We start from the raw sequence: 16,182 nt of genomic DNA, 5'->3' as shown, positions 1-16,182 counted from the left end.
CAAAAGGATCCCTGGTGGCCAGCCAATCCAACTGAATCCTTAAAGTCTACATTCAGTGAGAGACTGTGTCTCAAAAGAATAAGATGGAGAAGAATTTAGAAAGCAGCTGGCCTCCATATGTATACATATATAAAGGTGCACACTCAACATTTCAAGTGCCAATGAATTCTATAGACTTGGAAGAAATGGGACATATTTTCTGCACTCTTGACAGAATGTTAGAACATGAAAATGGTCTAGGAAAAGAGAATTAGTCGACAATAAATGATGAAAAACTATCCCCTAGGCTAATGCAGATACCATTATTAAGAGTAGGGGTAGCCAATCAGTGCAAAGTTACTTCTTAGATTTGAGTTGATTGGTATCCATTGTGTTACTTGCATAGATCCAAATTAAAATTACCTTTTAGTAGAATTTTAGCCATTTTCACCACTCTCATCTTCCTCCTCCTCTACAACTTCTCTTCTGACTTTCATATCAGCCATATCTCATTAAGTATACTACTTTGTGCTCTACAGAATAATTTTAACATTTGGAAACTCTATCACCCTTTAGTTAATAATGATATACTCTGGGAGTTAAAAGCACAGATCAACAAACTACAATCCAGAGGTCATCTCTTGTCCCTTGCCTGTTTTCACAAATGAAGTTCTATTAGCACTCAGCCATACCCATTTATATATGCATTGGTTGTGGCTGCAGTCCCATTATAATAGCCTCAGGCTGAGTACTTGGTACAAAAATGTCCTGGCCTATAAAATTAAGACATTAACTCTCTTGTCCTTTATTTGTGGGTTCCTAGTTAAAAGTTAGAGCCCTGACCACAAAATTTGTAACTACCAACTATGAATTTTATGACTTTGGGCCCACACCTAAATTACCTCATCTATAAAAGGAGATTGACATTATCCACATATTTTCTGTTGATCTTAAACTCACTATATACCAGAGGATAACCTTGAACTCCAGCTTGAGATTACAGGCCTGCACTACCATGTTAGACTTCTGCAGTGTTGGGAACATACACATAGGACAGATCTAGACCCAACATGTATCTTAAAGTATAAACCCAGTTGAGATTAATCTTTATCAGCTAATCAACAAATATATGTTTGCTAGCATTAATAAATGGTTGCTATTGAAGTCACACTGATTTTAGTGTTATGTAGCATTATTGTAGGGGTAGGTTTGGTTCTTCAGAATGGATGCTGGTTATAAATTCATATCCTTGACAAGATACACAATAGCATGTGCCTTTTTACAATTGCAGAAAAATATAAAAAAGCTGCCTACCATGTGCTTCCACTTATGACCACTTCCCAGTAATGACGGCCACTATCAATGAACACATTTCCAGCCACTCCATAGCTCCCTTGGCTAGTGAAGCGTTCAGGTGTGTGACTCTTTTTGGATGATGACTCATCACGTTCAACAGTCAGGTTGTCATGGGACACCTTCAGTTTTCGATGAGCAGATTTGGGATCCAGTTTAAATGGCTGACCTAGAAACAAGTTCACAAAAGAAAAAGAAGCAAGAAAGCACTGTTTGTTGGAAAAATAACAAATAGTATATCTTTGTAGTCATATTTAAAAGTCTGAAACAAGGGCTGAAGAGATAGCTTAGTGCTTACATGCAATCACGGCTCATCCAGAGGCCCCAGGTTGATTCCCAGCACCCATGTGGAAGTTTACAAGCATCTATAACTCCAGTTCCAGTGGATCTAATTCTTCTGACATCTTTAAGCATCAGGCTTGACCATGGTACATAGAGATCCATGCAAGCAAAATACCCATACACATGAAATACAAATAAAATGTGTGTGTGCGGGGTGAAGGAGGATCTAAAACAAGCCATTACTACCTGAGTTATACTTCCTACTACAGAACAGTATCTTAAATTCTAATAGCAACTTAAGGTGTATAAACAATGCTTTTAAAGGCATTTACTCATTGACAGTTTATATGATGTTTAATATATACTTAAGCAGCAGCAACTTTGTATATAGTGCTAGAAACAGTAGTACCTAAAAAGAGAATGGCTATGCTTGCTTAAGTTTCTACTTAGAGAGGGGTCCAGTTTTGCACTATAACCATTCAACAAAAGAACAGGCAAAGAGCAACAAAAACAGTAAGAGATCCCAGCACAGATGTATTTTCGCTGAAGAACATCCTGGAAAGGAGAAGAAAAACGAATGCCTTCTTTTCAAGGACTGCCATATTTAATTGGGCCTAAAACACACCTGTGCTAAATAGACTCTGAAGTAGAGAACAAACAAATCAAGATTTTACATCTTAATGTAGAGTATTCTAAACACTTAAACACATCATTCTGAGCTTGAGAAAAGTAATAGCATGACTCTGTAGGCACTTAGAGTAACTACACATTTAAAAATTTGTTCAGCTCACAAAAGCAGGGAAAAATGACAGTAATTGTGTTTTATAAAAAAGATAAGAAGGAAGGAATATGTTTGGTGGAGGCATGGTATGGTGTGGGGGAAGGGGGGCCATGTTGAGGTATCCCTTCGCCCTGAGAGACTAGCCACACGATGGTATAGTATAGAATAGAGTTTATTTAGGGCATGGGGAGGAGGAGTTGAGAGGGTAGTAAACACAGAGAAATGCAGAGGGAGGAGTACAGGAATAGAGGCCAGCCATGAGCATGTGGAGAGATATGAGGATGGGAGAGAGGGAGAGCAGGAGCAAGAGGAAAGGAGGAGAGAGCAAGAACAAGAGTGTGAGGAGGTGGCAAGCAGCTCCTTTTGTAGTGAGTCAGGCACACCTGGATCTTGCCAGGTAACTATGGGGTGAAGCCTAGACTAAATGCCAATAATAATGTCTAAGTTTTCTATATTTGGATTTATTAATACATATAATAAAGAAAGGTCTCTTTCAAAACAAACTTGTGCTCTGAAATGCTCACCACTATAATTCCTAAAAGAGTTACTTATGGATATTTGATGTAGCTGCTACATATTTGTCAATTCAGTATTGGTTCTGAATACTGTCTCTTGTTTGTTACCACATAGGGTACAAGACATTTAAAGCCTGGAAACATACTACCATTTGTTAGAAATGCCACACTGTCCAACTTCATAGCACAGTTGTGAGATGCTTTCAGCTCATATGCAGTTCAGACAATCATGGGGAAAAAGCCTAATAAATATGACTGAAAGCAATGTGTGTTTGTGGTATAGACAAATAGGGGTAGTGCTGCTTGGATCAAAACATAACATCAGAACCTCATTTTTTTTACCTTTAGGTCAGTGACCAGCACACTTTTTCTGCAAAGAAGAAGGAAATAGATGTTTTCAATTATGTAGGCCATGTAGTTTCTTTTGTGACTTTGTCACTGCAGTGAGGAAGTAGTTACAAATTGGTAAATGACCATTCATGGGTATATGTAAATAAAACTTTAGTTTTAAATGTAGGTAGTCACATTTGGCCCTTGAACTATAGTTTGCTTAACCTTGTTTTGTTTATATGTAGATGTCAAATGAAAGAAAGCCAGTTGACATGCCAATATGGATTGAAGAATTCTTATAAGGCTTCACCCTTAGAAGAGGAGCCACATAGAAATGTATGGTTTCTGAGAAAGGGAGAATCAGTCTTCTGTGGGGGCAAGCATTCTGATAGGTTAGTCAATCCAAAGAGGTCACCTTAAACACATATGACTAGTAGTAAATGATTATTTATAAACGTGTGTGTATGTGTATGTGTGTGTGTGTGTGTGTGTGTGTGTTCCCGTGTATAAGACTTATAATTAAAGAATTACTGGTTATGAATTTGGGAAGGAATAGGAGGGATGTAGAAGAATTGCAAGGAGAAAAGGGAGAGGAAAATGATGTAAATACTATACTAATATCTGAAATTCTCAAAGGAATATTTTGCTATATTTGTATCTTATTGAAATCTTCAGTGTTTTATGGATATTTGAAGTTAGTTCTTATAAATCATTTAAATCTATTTCTACATGTATCACTTTGGTATTATGATAAACTTAAACTTCCAACATATGGAAATTATACATGAATATAAAACAGATACCTGTACACTAAACATAAATAAACAAAATTAAAAAGAATAAAATAATATAAGCCTGATTTAAAAGAAAAAACCTTCAAGGCCTGAGAAGGTAGCAGGGATTGTCAAAGGCTGTCAGACCTAATGGATTATACCTATAGTTTAAATTTTAAAGTTTAAATTTAACTTCTCTTGTAAAAATAAAAATAATAATCTCAAGGGACATTCATGCCAGCAACTGTTAGGGATAAGGTTTCTTAAAATATTCCAATTTTTTAAAGGTGAAAAACATGAGTAAAAAATAATTTGACAGCAATAGGCAGAACAGGAAAAAAAAATCTATCTTGGAGCTAATCATATACATAGGCATGAGTGCTATGTGGCCTCTTGCCAGTGATGACTAGCAGAATGTTCAGAATGATGAGGCTTGGAATGGACAAAAATTGCCTGCAGCACCCTTCTTGCCTTCACTCGCTCCTCAGCCACTCACACACACACACAACAGGGGCTTGCCACCTTTAGTGGGACCTAGCCCTGTATTCTGTCTGGGCCACAGATGCCTTTCCCAAACAAACCACTGCCCATTCTTACCAACTTTCAGGTTTTGGTTTCAATGAAGACAAATTAGCTTGAGAAGGAAATTCATTGTATTACTAAAGAACTTAAGTCATCAGACGATTTGTAAAGGTCTTATTCTGGCTACTGTGCTTCTGCTTAGACAACTCTCATAATGATTTTTAGATATATTCACCAGCTGAAAGTCTTTCTTATTTTAATCCATATACCACATCACAGTGCAACAAAGCTTTATGTTTCACAAATCCTCACCCAGCCTCTAACATATAAACCTGTCAACTTATCTCCCCTCAAACATTATTTTCAAAACTCCAACTGCCTCATGACCCCTAATGGGTTTACCATCTGGTTTTGTTTGTTTTTATTTTGTGATGCTGGGGATTGGAACCATGGGTTCACACATTCTAGCCAATCACTCTACCACTGAGTTGTATTCTGAGCTATATCTGACCGGCTGGTCTTGAACTTACTCTATAGACTAAGCTAGGCTTGATTTTAGAATCTTCCTGTAGGTAGGAGAACAGGCTTGGCTAAGTTTTACTTTTTAAAAGTGTGTGTGTGTGTGTGTGTGTGTGTGTGTGCACGCGTGTGTGTTTACATGCACTCATGCATATGCTCATGTGTGTATATTACTGGGCTTTGTTCTACTACACAGTCTAAGATGGACTGGAACTTGGGATCCTTCTTCACTAGCCTGAGTGCTGGGATTACAGGTATGCATCAGTGTGCCTAGTTTTACTGTATGGTTTTGTCTTTAACATCCTGGCATGGTTATCCTATCAATTTCTTATTTTTGTCATGCTGATTGTTTTTTTGTTCCATAGACATAATCTGCTTTTCTTTGGGCCTTTACACATGCTGTTCTCTTGTCGTGGAACACTCCCCTTTCCTCATATACCTTAAATCTTATCTTACCCTGAAAAGCCACCATGGTTATGAAGGGTTATGTTCTTCTGAATATCCAACACTTTCATGGGTAACTGCCATTACCAACTTCAGAAATGTAGTGATAACTGTGGCTTAGTATTCGGTCTTCTCCAAAAGTCTACAAATTCCTCAAGAGAAGAACATCTTAAGGAGTTGAATGATGCCACAGTATCCTCAGCCCATTGCATAGCATCTAAAATTTACTAGGAACCCCAATATTTTTGAAAGATAAAATCCATGCTCAAGTGTAAATAAAAAGCTGTTGAAATGAATGTGACTGCATTCATTTACATGTGCTGCATGGTTTTAACAAAGCATGGCATAATATAAATATGTTCTCAAAATTGTTTCAAATTTTTCTTTCTGACAGCTTCTAAATGTGGCTACATTTCCATTTTTTAAAAGTGAAGAACCAGCCTGGTAGTGGTGGCACACACCTATAATCCCAGCACTTGGGAGGCAGAGGCAGGCAGATTTCTGAGTTCTAGGCCAGCCTGGTCTACAGAGTGAGTTCCAGGACAGCCAGGGCTAAACAGAGAAACCCTGTCTCAAATCCCCACCCCCCAAAAAAGTGAAGAACCAAAAACTTCTTTTAAAAAAATGAGAAAAAGGTGAGGTGAAAAACCACTAAATGTGATATGGATTCTTAGACTAGATCCTGCAACAGGAACTGAACATTAGAGATAATACTGTAAAGATCTGAATAAAGCCTACAGCTTAGGCAAGAGGAATTGTACCAATGCTAACTTCTTAGTTGTGACAAATGTGTCAAGGTTATATAAGATGGTGATACTAAGGGAAGCTAAGTAAAGTGTATATGGGCATCTCTGTAGTTTTTCTGGGAATCTAAAATCATCACAAAATAAAGTAGTTTAAGAAATATATATATGTCTTATAGCCACATAGATATCATGTGGCAGGATCTCAGCTTTCTCATGCTTAATCCAGTGCTCTTCTTCTACCCTCTGCTTGTCCTTAAGTTAACACATATGTTACTATGCCCTGGGAAACAAGGATATGGTTAAGGGGGAGCTTCTTTTGAAAACTCCTGTTGACTAGCAAGCCCATGACTGCCACCATATTTATATAACATAATATTGCTAGATCAAAAGATGTAAAGAAAGAAGAGAGGATAAAACAAAACACATGTAGACAGAGACAGTGACAGCAATAGGAAAATGACAGAACCATAAGGCAAAATCTTAGGCTACACCATTCTTTGTGATAGGAACTGTTCTGTATACCATAGATGTTTGCTATGCCTGATTCCTGCTCATTTCATACCAGTAGCACTGTCCTCCATTGTGATAAACCAGAAAAATGTCTCCAGAAATTACTAAATCCTACATTGGCTTGTGTTATAGTAGATTTGCTCCCTGATTGAGAATTACAGACCCAGACTCACATTTTGATCAGAATAAAGAATATCTGAAGATAGAGTTATGAACTTGTTTTCTGCTATAGAAAAAAAAATCCTATCTACCATTTATAGAGGCTTTCTCTGTGTCAAGTTTTATAAACACCTGTTCTGTTTCTCAAAAGAACTTCTACAGAATTGTTTTCTCAAGAAATGAGAGCAATGGTATGCAGAGAAGTCAATGGCCACACAGCCTAGAAGACAGAATCAAATTTAGAACCTAGATGTAGCTGCTGGGAACCTCAGTATTTCACACTGGTTCTTTATTTACTTTTCTGAGACTCTCAGTGAGGCCCAAGACAAAAAACATAAAAGAAAGGTGGGGAGTAATGTTAGTCTCAGAGGCAAGCAAATGTAAGATGGCAGCTTAGCTGAGTTCACAGCACTTACTGTTTGTTTTCAACTTCCCAGGCTCACTGCTGCGGCTGCCTGCCTGGTTGATGGCCTTGACCATGAAGATATACTTGGTGCCACTTTGTAGGCCATGCACAGTATAGTGGTTCTGCTTGATGTTGGGCACAATCATCCAGCTATCCGCCGAGTTACACAGACCTGAAAAACCAATAAGACAGGTGTAGTCACAGGCCATGGTTGCAGAATTTTAGATTATTTGAACTTTAAACATTGGAAAATGGAGAGTTTCCTCAATTTTTATGTGGCATAACCAATAAAATAGTGCTCAGTGTGCTATCTATATGGAGAGCTCACTTTATATAAGTTCCCTTTGAGTGTTCCCCTGGGGCAAGCCACTGAAAATGCTTATATTGAAAACTCTGGTCTGTGTGAACAGGTACAGCAAAGGTGTTTTTTTTTTTCTGGCATTTTATGCTCTGAATATTTCACATAATGTATTATTAAGGGTTATGAGGAAGAAACAAAGGTGATTACTGATTGATCCCACTCTCTCTTGCCTTCTCCTGAATGACACTGGTCATTCAAGCTTGTTTCTCATGAACTAGGAAACTCACAGATGGTGGGGTGTGTGATGCATGTACTGACTAAAACCTAGCTTCATCAATATAGACACAATTTATTGCATTTTGCTTCCTATATCTCTCTGATCATACCCAAGCCAAAGTGGCTTTGCAGCTGCTCCTTCTAAAAAGCAAGAATATACTGCCTTGCCATGTGGCTTTGGTCATATGACTTGTTAATTGAAAGGTTGAGCAAAAATGACAATGTACTTGTTCCAAGAGTAGGTTTGAGGATTTCTGATGGTTCCTTTCATCTCTGTTATTACCAGGGAAGAACCATTTTGGGACAGTATTTTTTCAACAAAGGAGACATGGAAGGAAGCTATTCTGATTCATTTTATTTCAACTTGACACAACTAGAGACATTTTGGAAGAAGACATTTTAATTGAGAAAGTACCCCCTTTAGATTGGCCTATGGAAAAGTCTCTGGGGGCAGTTTTGACTGGTGGGAGAGGCCAGCTCAGTGTGGGTGGTGACACCCTGGGGCTTGTGGTTGTGGGTGATATAAGTAGGATGAGCAAGCCAGTAGAGTCGCACTCCTTCATGGCTTTAGTATTCTGTCCTCTCCAGGTTCCTTCTCTGCTTGAGTTCCTGCCCTGACTTTCCTCAGTGAACAGTAATGTGGATGTATATGTGAAATTAAATGCTTTCCTCTTCAGGTTGCTTTTTGCCATGGTCTTTCATCGAACCAGTAGTTACTTTAACTGAGACAACAGCCTTATCATTAGGTCAATGCAGCTGCAGAACCAGCACAGATCACTCAACTCCATCCAATGTCTAATGAAAGTGATATAAAGATAATCATCAAGGTGGTCTATGATCCTGTATTAAGGTGGATTTAAAAGACCAGGGCATTAGTACTTATTGGCAGCTTGCAGCTTCAGTGTAGACCCTGGGAAAGTATCCATAGGATTTTTGACCAGCTGCATCCCTGGGATCACTGGTCCAGAGTGGAGTAGGGTTGTTCTTCTGGCTGTATTTTGCAGGATATGGGCTGAGGATTTACGAGACTTGGAAGAACATGTAGGAAAAGGGAAGCTCATTTTATTTTGCAGCTGACTGATGCTAGAAACTTCTTTTTGGTATCAGTCCCAACTTTCCTCTCTCCACTCATCAATCTCCACTCCAATAGAACGTTTTCCCATTTCCCTGGTGACTAGGCTGTCATGAAGTTTCCTTTCTCAGTACTAGTCTCTGGGAAAGTGCCAGACCCCTTTACTTCCTGAGGTGCTCCAAACTCAACTCCCCCTCTTTCCTTTTTTGTTCATTTGCAAGTCAAAGGGTTAGATCCTTTGATCTTGAGACAGCTTATACCTCACCCAAGTCTCAAGAAACAATTCCTTATTTTTGTGGTCTCACATCCCTGAGAATCTAATGAAACCTTTCTGTGAGAATAAATTTACAGTGCATATCTACACCAAGTTGAAAATATTTACATAGCATTGCATGATAGTCATAGACTCCCTCAAGTCTGCCTTTGGATTACACTAAATGCTTCCTCCAACTAATAACTTAAAAATTACAGCTGGAATTATGACAGATGAGAAGAAAATTTTAAAACTGTTTTGAAAATTTATTTACATTCTTTGTATCTTTTTTGGTGTTTGTTCACATGTATGCAGTACACATGTGATTGCATATGGATATGCAGGTCAGAAGTTAATATCAAGTCCCTTCTCTGATTATTCAGTAGTTTATTTATAGAGACAGGATTGCTCCTTGAACCTGGAACTCACCAATACTGGATATTTTGACCAGCCAGTTTATTCTTGGGATTCCCTGTCTGCATCCTGAATGGTGGGATTACAGGTGGTCACAATGCCTTCTTGGTTTTATACATGGGTTCTGAAAATCTAACCACTGGTCTCCATACTTGAACAGTAAGCTTTTTATTCACTGAACCATCTCCCAGGCTCTGAATCTTGAGAAAATAGTATTCTCATATTCTCCTTTGAGTCATTTGGTCTCATGAATTTTCTGTTACTTCTTTTTATTTCTACCTGTGAACATATTTTTTTAATCACAGGGCCTTGAGACTTAAAAAGTTAGCATAAAGCAAAGAAATAACTTGAGACTCACAGAATAGTTTGAATGTGTGAGACTATATATTTAATACTGAGTAAAATAACTAAAGACAGTATCCATGTCTCTTCAAATTGTTTGTAGCTCTGTACTTTTTTGTTTTCTCCCCAAAGAACCCTTGAGTAAGAAGAAAACATCCCAAGTCACCAAACAGAGCATCCCATATCAGGACAGGGTTACATCCAATTGAGTTGTTGGCCAAAGGGTCCCATGGAAATCCCCCAAACAACCCAGAGAGTTGCCAAGATGAGTTACAGTCTGCAAATGAACAGGAAAACCCCATTGCTGACAACAATATCCATATAACTCACTGAATGTGGAGAGGGTAAGCTTTACCTACATAGAACCTTCAGCCCTATGTTCTTGTGTGTTTGGTGCAGGAAGGTACTCTTCAGGCTACCAAAAGAGAATTATAAAAAAAAGTAATTACAGTCACAAAACCTTTCATCTACAATACTGTTCTTCTTGCAAAATATGCTAGTGCGATGGTACAAAGCTTGTGGGAGTAACCAACCAGTGTCTGAGATGACTTAAGTCCCATTCCATGAGATGGAACCTATATCCAATACTGGCCAAGTGAACAAGAACCAGAGACAAGATAGTCCACAGATCTGGGATCAGAGCCTTATTCATTCATTATTAGAGAAATTTCTTCCTGTAACAGATAAGAACAAATACAGAGACCCACAGACAGAAATTATACAGAGAGAGACTTTGGAACATACAGCTAAATGGGATATCCCCATCAAATCTCTCTCCTCAGAACTCAGGTAACTCCCAAGGAAGACAAGGTTGAAAGAGTGTTAAGAGCCAGAGGGGTTAGACCACACTTGAAAAGCAAGACAAAATAAATCAACATGAGTAAAGCTTGTATGAAATCAGTCTGATGCATCATGTACATGGCCTACGTAGGTTTATATCAGGTGCGCTCTCTCTCTCTCTCTCCCCATATATATACATATATGTATATATATGTATATGTATTTATACATGTTTGTGTATTTGTATATATATAATATTATAGCATTCAGTTTAGTGTTTTTATGAAACTATTGTGTTTGTGAATGAGTGTGTTTCTGATTTTTGTTCCTTCTCTTGGTGTTCTTTTCCTTATGCTGGCTTGCCTTGTCCAACTTCAATGTGATGGCTTTTGTTTCATCTCATTATATTTATCTTATTATATTTTATTTTGGTATGCTTTGCAGTTCTCTCTTAGAACCTTGCTGTTTTCTAATGAGAACTAGAAAGGGAATGGATCCAGATGGGAGGAGAGGTGGTTAGGAACTGGGTCTACTAGAGCAAAGGGAAACTCTGATCAGGATATATAATATGAGAAAATAATCTACTTTCAATAAAGGGGTGGGGAAGAAGAATAAAACACTCCTAAATGCTATGGTGACAGGATAGTCTCCCTACTCTATATTCTCTTTGACACTTCCTCACTAAGCCTTTTTCTAGAAAACAGCTATAACAAATTCTGTATTTCTGGAGCCTGCTGTAGCCAAATATTAGATTTTGATTCAACCAAAGTATGGTCATTTTGAACATTGTTATTCAGTCCCCAAGAAACTTATGATTTACTTGAAGACATTGAATAATATTATTAAAATAGTAATAAAACAACATGAACTTTTCTGTCTTAGTATAATCCACTCATAGCCTTAGGACTTTGTCAAAAGCAGTCAGGTCTAAATGCAAAACAATAGTAACATTCAGCAGATTCAAATCAGAGTCCTATCAACTTCATTGCTTTTGCACTGCTCCTATTTAATTGCACATATTTAAATGAAATGACTACAATGGTCAAAGACGGGGGAAAATAAAAATGCTTAAATAAGCCTGCCAGTCTCTGCACAAACCCGAAGCTTGGTTTAATGTGGTAGAGGATACAGCAATACCATAGAGCAGATGTCTGAAATTGGTACAAACTGTCACTTGGCTTCCAAGCATAAATCTTAACTCAACCAAGATTTATTGTATCAGACCCTCACCTGAAAACTCCAGGATGTGAGACTGACTATCCTATTTTGAAAAAAAAATCACTATTTTTTTCCTTGAATATTACAGATTAGTAAATTTTTGCTGTGTAGCTTTACAGTGAGCAATCTACCTCCATAATCACTAACCATTGTTTGTTTTCCTTTATAGTACTATTATTGCCACGATAATAATTGAGAATTTATTGAAAGTACCAGAAAATAATCAATGACAATGGTCTTTTGGGGCATTTATGTTGGGAGTGCCTTGGAGTATACCTTAAATGTATTGCTAGTGTTGGTCTTGTACCAGCCTGTACCACCTAATTTCTTGCACACAGCATTATGCTACCTTGATATTACACTGCCAGAACTAGTGGGCAGGTTTACTTCATCTGTTCGTAAAACACCCACATAAGTATCCTGATTGAAACTTCACTTTCTCCTAGACTTGTCTGGATGCTCTGCTGTTCACAGACTGCCATGTAGGGAGAAATATTAAAACAACAAATGAAATCAGAATATCATTGGTTTGTAATGAAGCATAATTGAGCCTTTGACGTTGTACAGTATTTTTCATTGACAATGAGTCAGAAGCATTTCTCTCCCAGTGTAACATATTAAATGACCTTAATTACATTGGGGGATTTGAGAGCCTTGCATGGCAATCACCACTTTGCTGCAGAATATTATACACAGTGTGGACATTGTTTACAGAGGCTGTCCATGGATTCCTAAGAGCTTTTGTCTCTCCTAACAATTTGGACAGAAGTAAACCATGCTTTCTTTCTTCCATATAAAAATAATTATGATTCATAACTTTCATGAATGCTTTCAAAGTGACTGAAATATATATATGCATATATATATTTCATGATAGCCTCAAGAAATGCGCCTCTGCCTATTTTGCAAATGACAAGAACAAATTGATGATAACAATGCCCAAATCTGAGATTTTAAAAGAACATAGGAAAAGTGGTTTTGGTAAACACTGTAAATTAAATATGTATCTATCTGTTACTAAAAATGTTAATAACATTTTATAGTCATAATTCTATCCATTAAAATGAACAGTAAAAGTGTTATCTTTATTTTTGCATTTGAGTATGTGCATTTGTGAGAAATGTAATGAGATTAAATAAAGTTAGTTCTGAGATATTATCTAGTTTCTTCTCACTAAAGCCAGTTAAAAGTAATTAACTGTGGTTTTATTGAAACAAAAGAGGGAATCATGACCTAGACATAAAGATTGGCTAGTGGCACAAGGAGCCCTGGGCAGGGTTTGAAAATGTTTTCAAAATTTCAGTAGCGTTTTACAATAGATCTTGATAGTAATATGTACTCCATCAAATAATAGGACCTTAGACAAGCAGCATTTCTAAAGAGCCTTTCACATGGGTACTGTGTAAGAAGCTTTGGTTGAAACAATGCTGCTAAATATAAAATAAGTGAGTTTTCTCAGTCTAACAAAAATTATTTCAAAGAAATACAATATTCCTCACATGGACCAAGAACTGTTCTTTTGGTATTAAATAACTCTAATTACTTATTCACTTATGAAATGTTCACTTATATAATATACAATATTCACTTATCTACATTATTGCCATCTTTGTCTTCCATGTTTAAGTCTGATACAATCTTTCTTTAGTTTACCTGACACACTAGCAATATAATATAGTAATAATTATAAATATAATATAATTAATTATAAAATTATTAACAACATCAATATAATATCATAATAACAATATAATAAAAAATAATGCCTTAAATGAAGACAAAAATATATTTTCTATCTTTCTGTCTTTTGTTTTCCCTACTATACTATATAGCAGCTCATGGGTTAACATGTTACTGGCTTTGCACTGGTTAAATTAGACCTTGGATTTATTATGAAATCATGTAGATAATACATGTTTATCTTGCTTTAAATTGGGTTTCCCTTGTTTAGCTTATGGTACATATGTCCAAGATCAGTGAAATGTAAGCCCCTACAGCTGCTAAAATGTGTATAAAATATCACCTGTCCCCTTTCTGAAGAGCAATTTGGCAATGTCAATCAAAATTAAAATGCAAACAATCTCTTCTTATCAATTATATCTCAAGAGATTATACTAGAAATATAATTTTGCATGCATGAAAGGGGAATATGCAAGGATATTCATAGGGGTAATGTTTGCAGAGATTGGAAAAGAGCTAGCGTTCATCAATAAAAGATGGGACAGATAAATCAGGGCATGGATTTGAAATAGGGTGCCAATACTGCTTTAGAAAGAGATGTAGCAATTCTTTGTTTGTACCAAAATAGAATAGTCTCTTATTACATTTACTATTTTTTAAAAGTAAATATCTGCATATGGTATGAAAATACACAAGAGGGCATAAAATTGTCATTTATTAATGTTATTCAACAAGACCTGTGAAATTGGAGAAGAATGATTTCAGAAGTATGCAGTCTTAGAAGGAGTGTGATTTAGACTTGTCTCCAAAGACATGTAGAGTATGTAAAAGACAGTAATGGTGATGCCAAGGTTGAGGAGTCTTTTCAGAAGTATCTTCATCTCCTGTCAGCTGAGTACCACTTAGAGAACCTAGTTATTCCTCCACCTTAGCTAGTACCCTGGAAAGGCCCATCCAGTCCCTTTCCACTCTTTCCAGTGCTGGCAAATCAGACTGCCCACCTGAGCCCAGTACGGCCTAGCTCAATTCCCCAACGTAAAATTCAAAGCTGAACAGCTCTACATGGTATAGCTTTTGTTTCTGGGCTTGACTGGTGACTGATCACATGTGATTTCTGAGGCCAGCTTCATGGTTTTGTGTTTCATACTTCTTTTTACTGCTTCCCCATTCCCACTGAATTGTCTAGCCAGACATTATCAAGTAAGATATTCTAGTATGCTCTACTCCTTCACTCTCTGTAGGTTTTGTTTAAGTTGACACAGGTATCTGCTGATATCTTTAGGTCACTTCCATGTAGCCACAACCTTTCAAGAATCCAAGGCCTTTTGGTCATGTCTGCTTTTGACTCCTCTCTGGTCCTTACCTACAAAATGTGTCACCTATAAAACTGTCCTTGACATAATACTTCACAAATCATTTGTCCACTCATAAAAATGGCAAGAGTTTTATGAATGTTTCCAAGGCAAACCAATTAACGGAAGGGAAGAAGAAAAGGAGGCAAGAGAGGGGATAAAGAGTGAGAAGAGAAAGGAAGGAGTGAGAAAGATATCTAAGAGAAGTGTCTAAGAGGGAGTTAAATTTGCACTTTAGTCACTGTGAAGTTATTGTCTTGCTGTATGGCCCTTATAATTAATCTACAAACAAATTTCTATTTGATGTACCATGTACTTCAGAACTACATATATAGGAAAGACCAGTTGAGAGAGAAAAGTTTTTTGTTTTTTTAATTAAAATCACAGTAAATGAATATGGGTATATTCAAAATATCTCTGTGGAAAAGCAACTTTTACTGCATTCTATTGTGACATGTTCTGTACATGGATTGCCATGTTGGTTAGTTTTCTGTCAATTTGATACAAGCTAGAGTCATTTGAGAAAAGGGAACTTAAATTGAGAAAATGTTCCATGAGATATATCAGTGGGAAACTCTTCTGAGGTATTTTCTTGATTGTTGACTGGTATAGGAGGACCAAGTTTACTGAGGGCAGTGCCATCCTTAGTCTAGGGGTCGTGAGGACTTGGCAAGCCATGAGGAGCAAGCCAGTATACAGTGTTCCTCCATGGCCTATTCATTACTTCCTCTCATGATTTTTTTCCTGGTTGGAGAACTTAAAGCTGTGTGATGAATAAACCCTTTCATCCACAAGCTGCTTCTGGTCCTGGTGTTTCATCACAATAGAAACCTAACCAAGAAAAATCACCAAAGAAGTTTCAGATTTCTTCCTCTGGAAAGCAATTTCTTTGAGCTCTTTGCCATTTGTACAATTTTATTTTAATAACTCACCTATAACCTTTATGGTAAGCTTTATGTTTATGTTATGGTAACCTTTATGGTAAGCTTTATGTTTATGTTATGGTAAGGTTTATGTTTGAGTTGGTTATAACATTCATATTGCCAAATATCAAACAATCATCAGTGACAGAAGAGCCCCTCTGTATCCCATGTAAGTCTAGTTCTTTCCAGGAGGTGGTAGTTACTTAGATTTGAAGTAACAGCCATAAACCACCACTGAATGGAACCAGATAC

General features: G+C 37.1%; 1 protein-coding gene across 6 annotated transcripts in view; it reads right to left on the bottom strand.

Annotated features, from left to right (window-relative positions):
• Positions 1-16,182, bottom strand: part of Mid1 (midline 1) — a 363,560-nt gene that overhangs the window by 12,264 nt on the left and 335,114 nt on the right. For all 6 annotated transcript variants that reach the window (XM_031371498.1, XM_031371515.1, XM_031371507.1 and 3 more), the window contains exons 8-9: positions 7,330-7,491; positions 1,294-1,501 (exon numbers count right to left, since the gene is read on the bottom strand). In XM_031371498.1, the coding sequence (XP_031227358.1) occupies positions 1,294-1,501; positions 7,330-7,491 (370 nt within the window). The remainder of the gene's footprint in view (positions 1-1,293; positions 1,502-7,329; positions 7,492-16,182) is intronic.

This window comes from Mastomys coucha, chromosome X (genome assembly GCF_008632895.1).
Source record: "Mastomys coucha isolate ucsf_1 chromosome X, UCSF_Mcou_1, whole genome shotgun sequence".
In the NCBI taxonomy this organism is placed as follows: domain Eukaryota; kingdom Metazoa; phylum Chordata; class Mammalia; order Rodentia; family Muridae; genus Mastomys; species Mastomys coucha.
Note: the sequence above shows the minus strand (reverse complement) of the source record. Positions and strands in the feature narration are given on the sequence as shown.